This window comes from Triturus cristatus, chromosome 1_2, assembly GCF_964204655.1.
Source record: "Triturus cristatus chromosome 1_2, aTriCri1.1, whole genome shotgun sequence".
Classification (NCBI taxonomy): domain Eukaryota; kingdom Metazoa; phylum Chordata; class Amphibia; order Caudata; family Salamandridae; genus Triturus; species Triturus cristatus.
Genome location: NC_140580.1, coordinates 1,187,489,969 through 1,187,510,090, shown reverse-complemented (window position 1 = coordinate 1,187,510,090; position 20,122 = coordinate 1,187,489,969). Strand labels below are relative to the sequence as shown.

The window sequence follows — 20,122 nt, the reverse complement described above, 5'->3', positions numbered from 1 at the left end:
GTACCCTTCAGTACTCAATGCATCGTTCTGTGCCTGCTTCTGTACCCTCCAGCACTCAATGCATTCACTCTGGGCCTGCTTCTGTACCCTTCAGTACTAAATGCATCGCTACCTTTCAGTACTCAATGCATCGCTCTGTGCCTGCTTCTGTACCCTTCAGTACTCAATGCATTGCTCTGTGCCTGCTTCTGTACCCTTCAGTACTCAATGCATCGCTCTGTGCCTGCTTCTGTACCCTTCAGTACTAAATGCATCGCTACCTTTCAGTACTCAATGCATCGCTCTGTGCCTGCTTCTGTACCCTTCAGTACTCAATGCATCGCTCTGTGCCTGCTTCTGTACCCTTCAGTACTCAATGCATCGTTCTGTGCCTGCTTCTGTACCCTCCAGCACTCAATGCATTGGTCTGTGCCTCCTTCTGTACCCTTCAGTACTCAATGCATCGCTCTGTGCCTGCTTCTGTACCCTTCAGTACTCAATGCATTGGTCTGTGCCTCCTTCTGTACCCTTCAGTACTCAATGCATCGCTCTGTGCCTGCTTCTGTACCCTTCAGTACTCAATGCATCGCTACCCTTCAGTACTCAATACATCACTCTGGGCCTGTTTCCGTACCCTTCAGTACCCAGTGCCTCATGTCCTATAGTAAAGGCTCACAGAGCGGCACAGATGGCCTGTTGTCCACGAAGAACAGCCAATGAAAGGACAGTAAATGTGCGGTGCCTCTAGCCACAGTAGCTATAAGAGTGTGCATGTGACAGTAACTACCATTGAGTGCTGATACTAGATGTATGTGTGTGTGCGCACATGTGCATACCCCATTAACCTTGTAAGGCAGCATGTGCACAGACCTGGCTTTTAACTGGACACATTTCTGGCCCTGATGATGTCTGCTTGTTGTTTCAGGGGCCACAATGGAGTTCGTTCCTGCATTGAGTCTTTACGTTCAGATGTAAGTGCACTTGCCTGATCATGAAGCTTGAGTTTTATGCCTTTTTTTTAATCTACCCTTTGTATGTATTGTGGTCCTTTTTTGACAGAATATCTAGGCTGTGTGACAATATACAACGTGTGTGTGTGTGTTTGTATGTTTACGTGGCAGTGCATGGGACCTCTCTAAGCTCTGCCAAGAGTTTGTCTTCTTACTCCAAGTGTACCTGGTATGTCTGCGCTTGAACGAGTGTCAGATACCAGCACTGCCTGTGTTCTTTGTTGTGATTATGTCTTGGTACTTGAGATGCGCACACGTTTGTGTGTTGCTGTGCTCTGTGTATCTGCGTATGGGCGTCAGTGTGCCTGGTCGCTGCACTCTGATGTAAGTGTGGTATCTGTACGAGTATGCCAAGTGCTAGCACTCTAACAATAGTTTGCCTTGTTCTTTATGCCCAGATATGTGTGTCTCGCTTCTGTGCTCTAGTGAGAGTCTGGTCTCTCCTCTATGGTAGCAGTGTGTCTGCTCTCTCCCGTCTGGTCTCTCCTTTGTGGTAGAAGTGTGCCTGTTCTCTCATCTGGTCTCTCCGCTGTGGTGGGAGTGTGTCTGCTCTCTCCCGTCTGGTCTCTCCTCTGTGGTAGGAGTGTGTCTGCTATCTCCTGTCTGGTCTCTCCTCTGTGGTAGGAGTGTGTCTGCTCTCTCCTGTCTGGTCTATCCTCTGTGGTGGGAGTGTGTCTGCTCTCCCCTTTCTGGTCTCTCCGCTGTGGTGAGAGTGTCTGCTCTCTCCCACCTGGCCTCTCCTCTGTGGTGGAGTAGGAGTGTGTCTGCTCTCTCCCTGTGGTGGAAGTGTGTCTGCTGCCTCCCGTCTGGTCTCTCCTCTGTGGTAGGAGTGTGTCTGCTCTCTCCCACCTGGTCTCTCTGTGGTAGGAGTGTGTCTGCTCTCTCCCACCTGGTCTCTCTGCTGTGGTTGGAGTGTGTTTGCTCTCTCCCATCTTGTCTCTCTGGTAAGAGTGTGTCTGCTTTCTCCCATCTGCTCTCTCCACTGTGGTAGAACTGTCTGGTCTCTCCTCTGTGGTAGGAGTGTGTCGACTCTCTCCCGTCTGGTCTCTCCTCTGCGGGGGGAGTGTGTTGGCTCTCTCCTGTCTGGTCTCTCTGCTGTGGGGGGAGTGTGTCACCTCTCTCCCGTCTGGTCTCTCCACGGTGGTGGAAGTGTATCTGCTCTCTCCTGCCTGGTCTCTCTGCTGTGATAGGAGTGTGTCTGTTCTCACCCGTCTGGTCTCTCTGCTGTGGTAGGAGTGTGTCTGTTCTCACCCGTCTGGTCTCTCTGCTGTGGTAGGAGTGTGTCTGCTCTCTCCCGTCTGGTCTCTCCGCTGTGGTAGGAATGTGTTTGTTCCCTCCCGACTGGTTTCTCATCTGTGGTCGGAGTGTGTCTGCTGCCTCCAGTCTGGTCTCTCCTCTGTGGTAGGAGTGTGTCTGCTCTCTCCCACCTGGCCTCTCCTCTGTGGTGGGAGTGTGTCAGCTTTCTCCCGTCTGGTCTCTCCTTAGTGGTGGAAGTGTGTCTACTCTCTCCCACCTGGTCTCTCCTCTGTGGTAGGAGTGTGTCTGCTCTCCCCCACCTGGCCTCTCCTCTGTGGTATGAGTGTATCTGGTCTCTCCTCTGTGGTAGGAGTGTGTCTGGTCTCCCCGTCTGGTCTCTCCACTGTGGTATCTCAAGCATCTCAAGACCTGGCTGTTCGAGCAGTAGTGGACCCCCTTTCCCCTAGCGCCTTGAGACCCTCCGGGTGAGTAGCGCGCTTTACAAATATCTTGATTGATTGATTGATTGATTGGTAGGAGTGTGTCTGCTCTCTCACATCTTGTCTCTCCGTTGTGGTGGTAGTGTGTTAGCTCTCTCCCATCTAGTCTCTGCCCTGTGTTTGCAGTGTGTCTGTGCCCTCCCATCTGCTCTCTCCTCTGTGGTAGGAGTGTGTCTGCTCTCTCTGTCTGGTTTCTCCTCTGTGGTGGGAGTGTGTCTGCTATCTCCCGTCTGGTTTCTCCTCTGTGGTGGGAGTGTGTCTGCTATCTCTCGTCTGGTCTCTCCTATCTGGTGGGAGTGTGTCTGCTCTCTCCTGTCTGGTCCCTCCACTGTGGTGGGAGTGTCTGTTCTTTCCCGTCTGGTCACTCCTCTGTGGTAGGAGTGCGTCTGCTCTCGCCCATCTGGTCTCTCCTCTGTGGTAGGAGTGTGTCTGTTCTCTCCCATCTGGTCTCTCCTTGGTGGTGGAAGTGTGTCTGCTCTTTCCCGCCTGGTTTCTCCGCTGTGATAGGAGTATGTCTGCTCTCTCCCGTCTAGTCTCTCCTCTGTGGTAGGAGTATGTCGGCTCTCTACCGCCTGGTCTCTCCTCTTGGTAGGAGTGGGTCTGCTCTCTCCCGTCTGATCTCTCCTCTGTGGTAGGAGTATGTCGGCTCTCTCCCTTCTGGTCTCTCCTCTGTAGTAGGAGTGTGTCTGGTCTCTCCCGTCTGGTCTCTCCTCTGTAGTAGGAGTGTGTCTGCTCTCTCCCGTCTGGTCTCTCCACTGTGATAGGAGTGTGTCTGCTCTCTCCCGTCTGGTCTCTCCTCTGTAGTAGGAGTGTGTCTGGTCCCTCCCGTCTGGTCTCTCCTCTCTGCTAGCAGTGTGTCTGGTCTTTCCCGTATTGTCTCTCCACTGGTGGAAGAGTGTCTGGTCTCTCCTGTCTGGTCTCTCCGCTGTGGTAGGAGTGTGTCTGATCTCTCCCGTCTGGTCTCTCCTCTTTGATAGGAGTGTGTCTGCTCTCTCCCATCTGGTTTCTCCTCTGTGGTAGGAGTGTGTCTGGTCTCCCCCGCCTGGTCTCTCCTCTGTGGTAGGAGTGTGTCTCGTCTCCCCGTCTGGTCTCTCCTCTGTGGTAGGAGTGTGTCTGGTCTCTCTGCTGTGGTAGGAGTGTGTCTGCTCTCTCCCGTCTGGTTTCTCTGCTGTGGTAGGAGTGTGTCTGCTCTCTCCCATCTGGTCTCTCAGCTGTGGTAGGACTGTGTCTACTCTCTCCAGTCTGGTCTCTCCTCTGTGGACGGAGTGTGTCTCGTCTCCCCGTCTGATCTCTCTGCTGTGGTAGGAGTGTGTCTGGTCTCTCCGCTGTGGTAAGAGTGTGTCTAGTCTCTCAGCTGTGGTAAGAGTGTATCTGGTCTCCCCCGTCTGGTCTCTCCTCTGTGGTAGGAGTGTGTCTGGTCTCTCTGCTGTGGTAGGAGTGTGTCTGCTCTCTCCCGTCTGGTTTCTCTGCTGTGGTAGGAGTGTGTCTGCTCTCTCCCATCTGGTCTCTCAGCTGTGGTAGGACTGTGTCTACTCTCTCCAGTCTGGTCTCTCCTCTGTGGACGGAGTGTGTCTCGTCTCCCCGTCTGATCTCTCTGCTGTGGTAGGAGTGTGTCTGGTCTCTCCGCTGTGGTAAGAGTGTGTCTAGTCTCTCCGCTGTGGTAGGAGTGTGTCTGGTCTCCCCGTCTGGTCTCTCCTCTGTGGTAGGAGTGTGTCTGGTCTCTCCCGTCTGGTGTCTCCTTTGTGGTAGGAGTGTGTCTGCTCTCTCCCACCTGGTCTCTCTGCTGTGGTTCGAGTGTGTTTGCTCTCTCCTGTCTGGTCTCTCCGCTATGGTAGGAGTGTGTCTGCTCTCTGCCGCCTGCTCTCTCCTCTGTGGTAGTAGTGTGTCTGCTTTCTCCCGTCTGCTCTCTCCACTGTGGTAGAACTGTCTGGTCTCTCCTCTGTGGTAGGAGTGTGTCTGCTCTCTCCCACCTGGCCTCTCCTCTGTGGTGGGAGTGTGTCAGCTTTCTCCCGTCTGGTCTCTCCTTAGTGGTGGAAGTGTGTCTACTCTCTCCCACCTGGTCTCTCCTCTGTGGTAGGAGTGTGTCTGCTCTCCCCCACCTGGCCTCTCCTCTGTGGTATGAGTGTATCTGGTCTCTCCTCTGTGGTAGGAGTGTGTCTGGTCTCCCCGTCTGGTCTCTCCACTGTGGTATCTCAAGCATCTCAAGACCTGGCTGTTCGAGCAGTAGTGGACCCCCCTTCCCCTAGCGCCTTGAGACCCTCCGGGTGAGTAGCGCGCTTTACAAATATCTTGATTGATTGATTGATTGATTGATTGATTGATTGGTAGGAGTGTGTCTGCTCTCTCACATCTTGTCTCTCCGTTGTGGTGGTAGTGTGTTAGCTCTCTCCCATCTAGTCTCTGCCCTGTGTTTGCAGTGTGTCTGTGCCCTCCCATCTGCTCTCTCCTCTGTGGTAGGAGTGTGTCTGCTCTCTCTGTCTGGTTTCTCCTCTGTGGTAGGAGTGTGTCTGCTATCTCCCGTCTGGTTTCTCCTCTGTGGTGGGAGTGTGTCTGCTATCTCTCGTCTGGTCTCTCCTATCTGGTGGGAGTGTGTCTGCTCTCTCCTGTCTGGTCCCTCCACTGTGGTGGGAGTGTCTGTTCTTTCCCGTCTGGTCACTCCTCTGTGGTAAGAGTGTGTCTGCTCTCGCCCATCTGGTCTCTCCTCTGTGGTAGGAGTGTGTCTGTTCTCTCCCATCTGGTCTCTCCTTGGTGGTGGAAGTGTGTCTGCTCTTTCCCGCCTGGTTTCTCCGCTGTGATAGGAGTATGTCTGCTCTCTCCCGTCTAGTCTCTCCTCTGTGGTAGGAGTATGTCGGCTCTCTACCGCCTGGTCTCTCCTCTTGGTAGGAGTGGGTCTGCTCTCTCCCGTCTGATCTCTCCTCTGTGGTAGGAGTATGTCGGCTCTCTCCCTTCTGGTCTCTCCTCTGTAGTAGGAGTGTGTCTGGTCTCTCCCGTCTGGTCTCTCCTCTGTAGTAGGAGTGTGTCTGCTCTCTCCCGTCTGGTCTCTCCACTGTGATAGGAGTGTGTCTGCTCTCTCCCGTCTGGTCTCTCCTCTGTAGTAGGAGTGTGTCTGGTCTCTCCTGTCTGGTCTCTCCTCTCTGCTAGCAGTGTGTCTGGTCTTTCCCGTATTGTCTCTCCACTGGTGGAAGAGTGTCTGGTCTCTCCTGTCTGGTCTCTCCGCTGTGGTAGGAGTGTGTCTGATCTCTCCCGTCTGGTCTCTCCTCTTTGATAGGAGTGTGTCTGCTCTCTCCCATCTGGTTTCTCCTCTGTGGTAGGAGTGTGTCTGGTCTCCCCCGTCTGGTCTCTCCTCTGTGGTAGGAGTGTGTCTCGTCTCCCCGTCTGGTCTCTCCTCTGTGGTAGGAGTGTGTCTGGTCTCTCTGCTGTGGTAGGAGTGTGTCTGCTCTCTCCCGTCTGGTTTCTCTGCTGTGGTAGGAGTGTGTCTGCTCTCTCCCATCTGGTCTCTCAGCTGTGGTAGGACTGTGTCTACTCTCTCCAGTCTGGTCTCTCCTCTGTGGACGGAGTGTGTCTCGTCTCCCCGTCTGATCTCTCTGCTGTGGTAGGAGTGTGTCTGGTCTCTCCGCTGTGGTAAGAGTGTGTCTAGTCTCTCAGCTGTGGTAAGAGTGTATCTGGTCTCCCCCGTCTGGTCTCTCCTCTGTGGTAGGAGTGTGTCTGGTCTCTCTGCTGTGGTAGGAGTGTGTCTGCTCTCTCCCGTCTGGTTTCTCTGCTGTGGTAGGAGTGTGTCTGCTCTCTCCCATCTGGTCTCTCAGCTGTGGTAGGACTGTGTCTACTCTCTCCAGTCTGGTCTCTCCTCTGTGGACGGAGTGTGTCTCGTCTCCCCGTCTGATCTCTCTGCTGTGGTAGGAGTGTGTCTGGTCTCTCCGCTGTGGTAAGAGTGTGTCTAGTCTCTCCGCTGTGGTAGGAGTGTGTCTGGTCTCCCCGTCTGGTCTCTCCTCTGTGGTAGGAGTGTGTCTGGTCTCTCCCGTCTGGTGTCTCCTTTGTGGTAGGAGTGTGTCTGCTCTCTCCCACCTGGTCTCTCTGCTGTGGTTCGAGTGTGTTTGCTCTCTCCTGTCTGGTCTCTCCGCTATGGTAGGAGTGTGTCTGCTCTCTGCCGCCTGCTCTCTCCTCTGTGGTAGTAGTGTGTCTGCTTTCTCCCGTCTGCTCTCTCCACCGTGGTAGAACTGTGTCTGGTCTCTCTTGTCTGGTCTCTCCTCTGTGTTAGGAGTGTGTCTGGTCTCTCCTGTCTGGTCTCTCCTCTGTGGTGGGAGTGTGTCTGCTCTCTCCCAGCTGGTCTCTCGGCTGTGGTAGGAATGTGTCTGTTCTCTCCCGTCCGGTCTCTCGGCTGTGGTAGGAGTGTGTCTGCTCTCTCCCACCTGGTCTCTACTCTGTGGTAGGAGTGTGTCGGCTCTCCCGTCTGGTCTCTCCTCTGTGGTGAGAGTGTGTTGGCTCTCTCCCGTCTGGTCTCTCTGCTCTGTGGTGGGAGTGTGTCTGCTCTCTCCTGTCTGGTCTCTCCGCTGTGGTGGGAGTGTGTTGGCTCTCTCCCATCTGGTCTCTCTGCTCTGTGGTAGGAGTGTGTCTGCTCTCTCCCACCTGGTCTCTCCGCTGTGGTACGAGTGTATTTGCTCTCTCCTGTCTGGTCTCGCCGCTATGGTAGGATTGTGTCTGCTCTCTCCCATCTGGTCTCTCCGCTATGGAAGGAGTATGTCTGCTCTCTCCCGCCTGCTCTCTCTGTGGTAAGAGTGTGTCTGCTTTCTCCCATCTGCTCTCTCCACTGTGGTAGAACTGTCTGGTCTCTCCTCTGTGGTAGGAGTGTGTCGACTCTCTCCCGTCTGGTCTCTCCTCTGTGGTGGGAGTGTGTTGGCTCTCTCCTGTCTGGTCTCTCTTCTGTGGGGGGAGTGTGTCACCTCTCTCCCGTCTGGTCTCTCCACGGTGGTGGAAGTGTATCTGCTCTCTCCTGCCTGGTCTCTCTGCTGTGATAGGAGTGTGTCTGTTCTCACCCGTCTGGTCTCTCTGCTGTGGTAGGTGTGTGTCTGCTCTCTCCCATTTGGTCTCGTTGCTGTGGTAGGAGTATCTTTGTTCTCTCCCGTCTGGTCTCTCCGCTGTGGTAGGAATGTGTTTGTTCCCTCCCGACTGGTTTCTCATCTGTGGTCGGAGTGTGTCTGCTGCCTCCAGTCTGGTCTCTCCTCTGTGGTAGGAGTGTGTCTGCGCTCCCCTTTCTGGTCTCTCCGCTGAGGTGGGAGTGTGTCTGCTCTCTCCCACCTGGCCTCTCCTCTGTGGTGGGAGTGTGTCAGCTTTCTCCCGTCTGGTCTCCTTGGTGGTGGAAGTGTGTCTACTCTCTCCCGCCTGGTTTCTCTGCTGTGATGGGAGTGTGTCGGCTCTCTCCCACCTGGTCTCTCCTCTGTGGTATGAGTGTATCTGGTCTCTCCTCTGTGGTAGGACTGTGTCTGGTCTCTCCGCTGTGGTACGAGTGCATTTGCTCTCTCCCGTCTGGTCTCGCCGCTATGGTAGGAGTGTGTCTGCTCTCCCCCCTCTGCTCTCTCCACCGTGGTAGAACTGTGTCTGGTCTCTCTCCTGTCTGGTCTCTCCTCTGTGGTAGGAGTTTGTCTCATCTCCCCGTCTGGTCTCTCCTCTGTGGTAGGAGTGTGTCTGGTCTCCCCCATCTGGTCTCTCTGTGGTGGGTGTGTGTCTGGTCTCCCCCACCTGGTCTCTCCTTTGTGGTAGGAGTGTGTCTGGTCTCCCCCATCTGGTCTCTCCTCTGTGGTGGGAGTGTGTCTAGTCTCCCCGTCTGGTCTCTCCTCTGTGGTAGGAGAGTGTCTGGTCTCCCCCGTCTGGTCTCTCCTCTGTGGTAGGAGTGTGTCTGGTCTCTCCCTTCTGGTCTCTCCACTGTGGTAGGAGTGTGTCGGCTCTCTCCCGCCTGGTCTCTCGTCTTTGGTGGGAGTGTTTCTGCTTTCTCCCGTCTGCTCTCTCCACCGTGGTAGAACTGTGTCTTGTCTGGTCTCTCCTCTGTGGTGAGAGTGTCTGGTCTCTCCCGTCTGGTCTCTTCTCTGTGGTAGAAGTGTGTCTGCTCTCTCCTGTCTGGTCTCTCCTCTGTGGAAGGAGTGTGTCTGCTCTCTCCTGTCTGGTCTCTCCTCTGTGGTGAGAGTGTGTCTGCTCTCTCCTGTCTGGTCTCTCCTCTGTGGGAGGAGTGTGTCTGCTCTCTCCTGTCTGGTCTCTTCTCTGTGGTAGGAGTGTATCTGCTCTCTCCCGTCTTGTCTCTCCTCTGTGGTAGGAGTGTGTCTGCTCTCTCCTGTCTAGTCTCTCCTCTGTGGTGAGAGTGTGTCTGCTCTCTCCCGTCTCGTCTCTCCTCTGTGGTGGGAGCGTGTCTCCTGTCTGGTCTCACCTCCGTGGTAGGAGTGTGTCTGCTCTCTCCCGTCTCATCTCTCCTCTGTGGTGGGAGTGTGTCTCCTGTCTGGTCTCACCTCTGTGGTAGGAGTGTGTCTGCTCTCTCCCGTCTCGTCTTTCCTCTGTGGTGGGAGTGTGTCTCCTGTCTGGTCTCTCCTCTGTGGTGGGAGTGTGTCTGCTCTCTCCCGTCTGGTCTCTCCTCTGTGGTGGGAGTATGTCTGCTCTTTACCGTCTGGTCTCTCTGCTGTTGTGGGAGTGTGTCTGATCTCCCCGCCTGGTTTCTCTGCTGTGACAGGAGTGTGCTTCCAGGCCCTGGACCAGCAGTGAGATCAGAGGGTGAGAGTCTGTCTGGAACTTAATTACCTCCGCCCCCTCTAACTCTGATAAACCTCGTTCAGATATTATCTGTATGAACCTACTCCCTGCCACATCAAAAATTTCACATTGGCCCCTCTTTGACGAGGGTTCCTTCCTTGACTGCTTAGCTAGGGTAAAATCAGGTTCCCCCCTTGACCCTTTACCGGCTAATATTTTAAAACAAGTATCCCCAGCTGTCTTAGGAATCGTTACGGTGCTCCTTAACTCTTCCTTACGGGAGTCCTGTGTTCCTTCAGATTGGAAACATGCGATGGTGGTTCCCCTCTTAAAAAAGCCCAATACTGACCCATCTATCCTATCTAATTACCGTCCAATTTCACTCTTACCCTTGTTTTCCAAAATTTTAGAAAAACATGTTAACTTTCAGCTTGCAACTCATATTGAAAACTCCGGTTTTTTACATCCATCTCATAACTGAAAAGCTGCGCTCCTGTCTGGACCATGGTGAGACTATGGCACTCAACCTATTAGACCTGAGTGCAGCATTCGACACTGTGTCTCACTCTATCCTGTTAAAATCTCTTCAGTCAGCAGGAGTGGAAGGTTCAGCCCTTTTGTGGCTGACCTCCTTTCTCAGTGATCGCACCTTCCAGGTCTTCTCCTCCGGTTCTTCATCCACTTCTCGTTCATCTGCGTATGGAGTTCCCCAGGGGTCCACTCTGAGCCCATTGCTCTTCAACACCTATGTGAGACCCCTTGCGACCATCGTAGAGAATGCTGGCCTCTCCCTGTACTCCTACGCCTATGACACACAAATCATTTTCTCCTTATTTTCTTCTAAAGATGCTCCTGTATCTTCTCTGCAGAGCGGGCTACGTCAAGTATCGGAGTGGATGAACGCCAATTTTTTAAAACTGAACGGGGACAAAACTGAGGTCATTATTCTAGGCAAACATAAACATCTTTGGAGTCCTCTCCATTGGCCCCAGGAAATGGGTCCGTTCCCCCAGCCGGTTGCTCAGGTCCGCAACCTGGGGTTTATCATTGACAATCAGCTATCCATGCGGCAACAGGCGGTTAGTACCGCTGGCATCTGTTTTTCTATACTCGGGTGGCTACGGAAGATCATCTGGATGCTTCCTGCCTCCACTCAAAGAACTGTGGTCCAGGCTCTTGTCATCTCTCGCCTGGACTACGGCAATGTACTTTATCTGGGAGGCAGCAAGGAACTGCTGAATAAGCTCCAGGTGGTTCAAAATTCTGCGGCGCGTCTTCTTTGTCACGTTCCTAGAAAAACTTCCATCTCTCCTTTCCTCCGTAATCTGCACTGGCTTCGCATCGAAAGCCGTATCAAATTTAAGACCTTATGTCACATTTTCAAAATCAAGCAAGGTTCATCTCCGGCATACTTGCAGGAACTTATTCGCCCTTATGCTCCTCCCCGAGCTCTGCGTTCTTCCACTCTAGGTAACCCAGTACTTCCTAGATTCAAATTGACCAGAATGGGTGGGCGTTCCTTTGCGTGTCTTGGACCTAGACTTTGGAACTCCCTTCCCAACTTTATGAAACAGGAATCTTCTTACCTCAAGTTTCGACGAGACCTTAAAACCTGGCTATTCACTCAGTAATCAGCTCAGTTACTTAGTCTACAATTGTGGACACACTTGCGCCGGGAAACCCTGTCTAGGGTAGCTGTGCGCCATATAAATTTAATTAATAATAATAATAAGGGTCCCAGCTGCGAGCGTGTGAGCTTGCATCACCTCTCAGCACCTTCCCTGGGTTTGTGAATTTGGACTTCCACACCCCTCCTGCTCAATTATGCCCAGTAGTGGATACAGGCTACTTGATCCCAGGTAGTCCAGTTAACTGGACTGAGACATTGTGAACCCAGACTATTGGTATTTTAACTGTTCCCTTAGGACAAGGAACCCCTGTTCATTTATGGAGCGCTGTGTTTTTGGGTTGCTTCGAATTGCAGAGCATGTTTCTGGATTTTTCGTGAAGACTTCAGTCCTCTGAGTTCTCCTGCCTTGTAACTAGTGTGTCTGTGAAACGTGCACAAGTAGCGCACACAGTAGCGTCAACTTGATCCGTTGTAGTGCTGTGTCCACGAACCCTCTCAGTGCCTGGCTGCGGGGGAAGGGGGGGGCGACAGTGGCAGAAGGGCCCTATCTATGTATTGTAACACGTTTGCGTGTATGTGCTACATGTGTCTTCTCAAACTCTCTAGGGTCTGATGGTGTCTGCTCTCATGATGAAGGGATTTACCTGCTATCATTGTACTGTAGTGTGACTGTGTTTGGGGTCTCGGCTCACGTGCGTGTATTGATTCTGTACAGTAGTGTGGGGATGGCTGGTGTGTGTGTCTGGTGTCTCCACACCCTGATATAACTGGTCTCTGTGTGACTGTGTATTGTTGTCTCTGCTCCCAAGTGTGTCTTGTCCCACTGTTTCCGGACGTGGGTGTGTGCAATGTTCATACATGGATATAACATTGCCTGCGTCTCACTATGAACGTGACGTGGGGGTGCCCGTGGGCTCTGATGCATATGCAGAGCGCTGATGTGAACCAGGCTGCTGTAGTGTTTTTACTATGTCCATGAGCGTCTCACTTTGCTGTCATTGGTTGTTCGCACTCTCCTTTTATGGAGTCTTGGAGTCATTGGTTGCATGTGGTTAGAACTCCGTTGAGAGGGCCATGTGGCAAGCAGGAGTTACTGAGCCCAACGGTGGTGGTTGAGGCCTTTCACCCCTGATGTCCTGGGTCCTGATCTGTTATGGGTCTCGAGTAACTGGGCCTAGTACCCGTTCTGCACTTGACTCTCAGGAGTAGCGTGGTCCGAGCAGTCCAAGGCTTCCTTGAGGGGAGGTGGACACAGGGAGTGAACACTGGCTCACAACTCAACGGACATGCAGTGTCCGCAATAAAAAATAGTCCAGAAAAATACTTCCTTTCAGGAGAAAAGAAGTGTTTCATTTCTTCACTAACAACACAAATGAAATACAACATTGTGAAACAACTGCACAGTCCCCCTGCGGCCAGGGCTCTATAGTGTTTGCTGGGAAGTTCCCTGTGTGCTCCCCCCCGCTCGCTCTGGCAATCATGGTTATTCCCCATTCACTAAAGGCATTATCCAGAGTGAGCCCCACTAGTAGTCAGAGTCTCGAGAGTCCACTCCAACTCTATTTTAAAGTTAAAAGTGTTCCAGCGCTACAGCGTTATCTAGTGAATGAGTTCTCCTGGGGCCACTGGTCCGAGTTCAGACGTACCCACGCCTGCAGGAGCGGGGCGGCCGGCAGGGAGACCAGAAGGCCTTGGCCCCAGTCCTGGTCGCAGGCAGAAGTTATGCAGAGCTTCTCCTCATCGCACAGCCCGACTGGCTGCTTGGCAGTGTGACCATTTTTGGAGTCGCAAGCTCTCCTGCCTTCAATTCATTTCCAGACACCAAATGTGAATTAGGGTCAAAGTCTTTGCAGTTTATGTGGCCTGGTGACTTTTGTGATCACTCCACAGTGTGCTGCCACCGCCGCGCTTGTACTGCTGAACTCCTCGCGAAGGCGCTGGCGTCCTTCACTATAGGACTAGTGCTTCAGGTGCCCCTGCCAGTCCTATAAGACCGCAGTCCGTGAGACAGGCCGATGTCATGGCACACACGCATGATCTGTGTTTTCTATGACAACAAAAAAACAGTACATTTGGGCACTCGCGGCAGCGGTGCACGTCTGTAACCATCAGAGGACTTTCCCTTCCCAGCCCACGCACTCGAACCTTGCTGTGTCGTGAACGTCATTTGTCAGTTGCTTTAGTTCTGCCTGATCTTGACTGTCATTGGTAAGTTGTGGACCCTGGCTATGATCTACTGAATATCACTGGTTGGCGGAGCTCTCTTTCTGTGGTTTCAAGAAGGCCCTGGTTGGTTGAGCTATCATTCTGCCATTCACTGGTATCTTGAAGGGCAGTGTTTGGTTGCACTTTTATCCTCAGTTTCCTATATGTCCGTGCATTGATTGGCTGTCCTCTCACTCTGTAGTGAATGTTAATGGTTGTTGCTTGATTGGTCAGTCCCTTCATAGCATCTTGAATGTCATTGGCCGGTTGATTGCTGTTTCCATGCTTTGATACATTATCCTTCTGGCGGCTTCAAGGCTCTGGGATTGGTTGGGTAATGACAGCAGTGTCTGCCTATTCGCCCACTCTGCAGTGCCATGAACGGTCATTGGTTGCTTCTGGTCTTATGCTGCAGAGTATGATACTTGTCCTTGGCACTGACCCTCCATCTGTCTTCTTCCAGGTCATTGTGCGGCTCCGGGTTGGTATCGGGAGGCCGCAGGGCAGGACCTCAGTTGAGCGCCATGTCTTGGAGGTCTTCTCCAGCACCGAGAGGGAGGTCCTGCCTCGGGTGTTGGAGCAAGGAGTGGAGCTTGTTCTACAGCACATCCGGAGAAGAGACCCTTCATCTTTGTGTGAAGGGCCCACCAGAGCAGACACCCAGCGCCCTCGGACTCCTTCCAGCTGAGATACAGCCCTCGTGTCATTCCGTGGAGGTGGAAGGAAGGGACACACGGCAGTCACATGGCAGTCACATGGCAGTCACACGGCAGTCGTGGCTTTAGAAGGACAGATCGCCTCATCTCAACACGCTCCTCTGCTTCCGCTGTGACACATCCATCCCGCAGATGGAGCGATATTCTGAGAACGTAATATAACTCCATTGCCTCAGCCCATCTGTTCTAGGATGTGGAAGGGGGAGGGGATATGGATGGGTGTGAGAGTTGACCCTTAGTCGAGGTCCACACCTCTCGTAGAGCTGTGCCTGCCAAAAAGCGTAGGTTGCACCTGGCTGAGGTGTGGGCTAGAAAGGATCTGTTTGTTGTTCCAGTATACACTGCTACAGATCTTACCAGCAGGTCCAGTTAGATTCCAGGCGTTTTATACAATTACATTAATTCATTTGAAAAAGATATAGACAAAATAGCTCTTTTCTTAAGAAACGTGATGGAGACTGAAGACCCAGATATTTAGGCCACAAACCAGGTGGTGCCCAAGTACAGGCCCAGCTCCTCTGCCCCAGTGACTGTTCCTTGAGATCAAGGAGCGACCAGAAATGGGGAAAGCTGGGCAGGTCTGGTGCTACTCACCGAGGAGAACCCAAAGTACAAGGAAGAGTTGTTTTTTCTCCAGTAGGGGAATTTGAGTACTTTAAGTTTATTCGGATGGAACATCAAGCTTCCACTAAATGGCCCGAGGTGCTAACAAGTTAAATCTATCACCTTTATTGGCAAACATTTACCCAGGAGGGCTTTGAGAAAGTATCGGCTGACCTGTGTCGCACGACCACATGTATGACAGGGGAGTGTCACCCATGGAAAGTGCATCAGGTTCAGCACAATTGTTCACTTAATTCAAAAGTGATTATTTTTTCCAAAGGTCATACTATCTTGCAGCAATTTAAGTGTAGTTAGCTATTGACACAGTCAATATGTTAAAAAAAATATATTAAGTTCCTTTTAAGTTCCATTTAGTGTATGATTTTAGAAAGAAAGATGACTGGAGAAAAAACAGCCCAACAGAAATTCTTATTCATCACTTACTTCAGCCGAAGCGAGGGCTCATTATCTCCAACTACAAATTATGGTAATAAAAACGATACATTCATAACTTCCACTGTGTATAGACACTATGTACATATTCATGGAGAGAAAAAAACATGTGACTTACGTAACCCCAGTGGAGTGACCACAACCAACAGGTGAATAAAGCTAAAGTGGCGGTTTTAGAACAAAGGGTTGGTTATTGGAGTTAAAGGATGTCCTTTAAGGTTTCAGAATAAATCATAGGGTGCTAGGGTGTGGTCTAGTGTTCTTGGACTATCCTTTGTCAATTGTCAACGACGCTTCGACCCTCTATCGTTCTCGGGGTCTCTTCAGAACGGAGATTCTGAGGACCAAGGCCCTTCAGTGTATGCCAGAAGGCACAGTCTTAATTCAGTCATCCAAACATCAATGATGGGTTCAGCCTGTGGTGAACGTCCAAGGAACAGACTGCCCTCGATAGGTATTGTATGATAACCAGGTAAAGAATTCACTCTAGTTGGAATAATGAAACTTGCTTCGGTGTGTTAATTCGTAGGATTACGGAAGTGTAATGTGAATTCAACTTAGCCCAGTACAATTGGATCTGACAAAGTGTTCCACAGTTCCGGTATCTGGAACTGGGGCCCAATGACGTTCAATCCGGCTCGCGAGAGTGTAATGCTCAGCAGAGTCCGCTGTAGGCCTCTCTGGAAGATGTGGTTATCATTTCAATAACAGTCTATCCATGAGGCTGTAGTCTGCGTAGCTACAAGGGTCCCAGCAAACACCTCTGTGCATTGACCTATGTCTTTAGTTTCTGCGCTCATCAATCCCTTAAAATGGAACGCCTGTGAGGATCGATGCGCTCCTACTATCGAGTCTTCAAAGAAAACAGCGAATCCGCTGTGCACCTTAGAAGGAAATGATGGACAGTTTGCACGGAAAGAAGAAAGGGAAGAGTGGAAGAAGTCTGACACTCAATGGAAACCATGGAAGACTCTTCATTGGAAAACACCTCAGTCTACTCCAAGAAACCGGTGCCTCAGTCTCTACAATCTATAGTGTTGAAAGCTCGACCTTGCTAGATGTAGGCGATGGGGCCAAACTGTCTGTTGCCATTCAGTAGGTTGCCTTGGTAGACCCTTGGAGACCCCCTTTGGGATCCTGGGGCCGCTTTGAGACTTCAGCTCATTCTATCACTCTATCCTTTCACTGCACCTCCACATGACCACCCTGGCGTACATCACCCCGTTGATCCAAAGAGGGGGCTTGACGGCCGCTCTTGGTCTCATGGACGGCTGCTTCCACATTCACAGCCGGTGTCTAGTGAGGCAATGGTCTCCGACAGAGGGTCGTGGGAAGAGGTGGGATTGGTAAGGTGCCGGGCTCAGCACACACTCTAATCTAGAGCAGCAACAGTTTGGTGCTGGGCAGGTCTTCGGATCCACCCACTTCCGAATGTTGTCTACATTACCACAGACACCTCCCTCATGGGGTGGGGGCACAGATCGACCGCATGGCCGTACGTGGATTCTGAACGCTGCAACGGCGGGTCTGTGACATTACCTGGAGCTCACGGCAATCCGCAGAGCACCCAGAGCCTCTCATTTGAGGCTAAACATTTGCACCTATAGTTTCCGCTCTGTGTTGTGTGAAGGGGAGAGAGCAGACCGCTCCGTATCTACTAACATATGGCACTGTTTTCCTCTCTACCTGCGCTGGCGCACTTTAAGCTTCTATGCCCCAACGCACACATCCTGGCACCATAGTGGAGGGGTGTGAGGGTTCTGTAAGCAATACTTTTTGTACATCCTTCCAGTACAAAAACTTTCCTTTTAACACGTCTTCTGCTTCGTATAAATGCTGTGCAATGCAGCATGCATGCATGCAAAGTCAGAAAAACAGGGAGAAATTAAGGAGGTGTAAGATTTTGGTGCAAATCCTTGTCTACAAATGTTTGTAGATTGCGATTCGCATCAAAACACATGGGTGGTTACATGGGAACACTCATGTACCAACCATGGAAGCAAAATAATGCAAAGCAGCCCAAAAGCGCGGCGTTGTAATACTTTGGGAAACTATGCAATGCAAATCCAGATTTGTGTAGGATAGTAAGTCGCAGCATAACACCGGCGAGGCTTTTGTGTTACAAAAGTAACACAAACCCAGCGCAAGTGCCAGACTGTTCCTAGTGAATGTAGCAATTTAAGGGTCACATACTGCCTTTGACCTCACTACCACAGCCTGATCCTGAGCCCACACTTTAAGTCGGCTCCACCCAAGTGGCACTCCAGTGGTTCTTGCATGTGTCCGGCGTGTGCTGCTTAAGATGACATGCATGCGACCCCCTCCCCCTCTAGAAGGGCTCGAGAAGGAGGACAAAGATAAGTAGGGATATAGCTATCAGTGATTGTTCAACTAAATAATAGAATTCCCCGTATTCAATTTACTCACACCATGGATAAAAACAACATCCCTTTTCTAGATGTTGAAATATACAAGCAGGATGGAGCATTGTGATAATAATAAGATATTTATTGTCTGATTAATTCAAATCATTGCAATTAGAAAATTGAAGTCAACACACGTTAATTCATGCAAATAATTTACAGGGGAAATGCTGTGTTAAGACCATAAAACTCAAACCTACATCGCTACAGATGTTATGACGTTTTGAGAGTAAAATAGCGTCCTGGGAACACTGATACCGTCTATTTACTTTAACATCAAGCAGAATATGGTTTTTATATCCGAATTATATATTAGAAAGTGATTCCACATGATCACATGAAAATCCATGAGAACACACCGACAACATGGCTGAGAATGCGGGACTCACTTTTACAGACGAGGATCTTAGCAACATCTTAGCAGCATCACCATTGATGGTGGACTTTAACGTGCCACAAACCACCTCACAAAGTGGCGATTGGGAGAATCGGAACAATATTGCATGGTGTAATATTGACAGAATATTTACGATCCCATACAGCCCCTAAAGGACTGATTGTGTCAAATGGCCCACGCATATTCTTAAATGATGCTGCCTTCCGAAGAGACTGGGCCCAAATCGCCTGGCACTGCACCATAGACTGGATTATTTTAATAATACAAACGGCTAAGAGACTTTCAAATGCCATCCTGATCGACATCCAAGCTACAGAAAATCATTTTAAGGCCACCTTGACCTCATACAAAAAAAGACGGGATGAGGTGAACAAAGAAATGGCAGACTACAAAGATGAACTAACCCAGTCCAAAATTCACCAGTTCCAAAAGGATTTAAAAAAAAAATTGTTTGTGAAAATGTACCCATACTCAGACTACAAAGCACCGACGAGATCAACGCAATCTATATCATCAGACGATGGTTCCTCCACCAGCAGCGGCTCTAGCAACGAAAGCTATGGGTAAAATAACGGAAGTTACAAGAACAGACAAAGAGGCAGAGGACACAACACCTATTGGCAGCAACCATGGCCTAACACATATCAATGAGGACAGATGAATTATCAAGGACCTTTCCCGCCTATGCCGCACCAAATGGCCCCACCTATGCTGTATGGCTGGAACCCACAATTCACACAACCATCGCCACAATTTGGCAACCCCAACCAACGGTTTCCTTTTTTAGGATCAGGCCAGAGAGGACGAGGAAGACGACCGCGGAAAGGACAAGTACACTGGGAGGACAACGAGAACCCAAGCGCCAACACACGCAGCAAGACAAAGGAACCACAAACAGGAACGAGTGCAAACAGACATTAGTCACAAACCTGTCGGACCACATCCTCACAGATGAAGAGGACGAAGTTCTTAACAAAGGATTAGGTTTTTCACCTACAGCCAAACTTGACACATTTAAACTCCATTGTGAGGTCTCTGAATTCTTTCGCAAGCTAAGACTGAAAGCCTTTCTTGAGAATCAATCACCCACAGAAAGACAGAGTGAGGACAATGCCGACACCACCTTGAAACTCAAATCCACCTTTATTCCACCTCCACACACAACACCTGTAGAACTCATTGCCTTTGAACAAGCCATCTACAAAGGGATAGAAAACACCCCTGAAGAACATGTTTTCAAAAACACTAGTGCTAAACACTTTGCCGCCATCAAAGGGCTGAAAAATAATGAAGCGATCATTATAAAACCGGCGAACAAAGGAGGAGGAATAGTCATACAAAACCAAAGTGCATACCACACCGAATGCTTACGCCTCCAGGATGACCCAAAAACCTGGAACAAGATCCGAGTAATGCCCTCAAAACCAAAATACAAATCATGGTACATGAGGCCGAATCAAATGGATACATCAGCAAACAAGAAGCATCCTTCCTGACTTCGGGCGATATCAAGACACCTTACTTCTATACAATCCCAAAGATTCATAAAAACAAAGCACCCCCACCTGGCAGACCTATCGTGTCCGGAATACGCTCACTCCTAGAACCACTGTCTCGCTTTTGCGATTTCTTTTTACAACCAGTGGTACAGTCAACTCCTGCCTACCTGAAGAACACAAAAGACTTATTGAGCCACATAAACAACCTTCAGTTCAACCCTGCAATATCCATCCTAGTGAGTATGGATATCGAAAGCTTATACACCAGTTTGCCTCAAGATGACACACTAGAGGTTATCCGTACATCACTTGACAACACCAAATGGAATTACAGAACACCAAAGTCCTTCGTCCTAGAATGCGCTGAACTAGCTAAAGGACAACTTCTTTGAATATGAAGGCACCCTCTTTTTACAACAATATGGAACTTCGATGGGTAGCACCTTGGCACCGAGCGTGGCCGGACTGTATGTGTCTAATTTTGAAGGACTCTACATTCTGAACCCACAGTCCCCATTCAGTAAGGACATCACATTTACAAAAGATACATAGATGATGTCTTCCTAATTTGGACAAACAGTGAAAACAGACTATGTGAATTTCTAAATTGGATCAACACCCTGGATCCCAACTTAAGATTCACGCATGCCACAAGTCGAGAGAGCATCACCTTCTTGGATCTGGAAATAGAGGCACAGAATGGTGTCCTTACGACAAAGACCCATTTCAAACCTACCGCAAA

General features: G+C 50.6%; 1 protein-coding gene across 2 annotated transcripts in view; it reads left to right on the top strand.

The window, feature by feature from the left end:
- Nucleotides 1-15,238, top strand: part of PTRH1 (peptidyl-tRNA hydrolase 1 homolog) — a 71,075-nt gene extending 55,837 nt beyond the window's left edge. Inside the window, exons 4-5 of one of the 2 annotated variants that reach the window (XM_085614129.1) lie at nucleotides 905-950; nucleotides 13,753-15,238. In XM_085614129.1, the coding sequence (XP_085470255.1) occupies nucleotides 905-950; nucleotides 13,753-13,977 (271 nt within the window). In that variant the 3' untranslated portion in view covers nucleotides 13,978-15,238. The remainder of the gene's footprint in view (nucleotides 1-904; nucleotides 951-13,752) is intronic. The other variant, XM_085614128.1, reaches the window with a different exon arrangement.
- The last annotated feature ends 4,884 nt before the right edge of the window (nucleotides 15,239-20,122 follow it).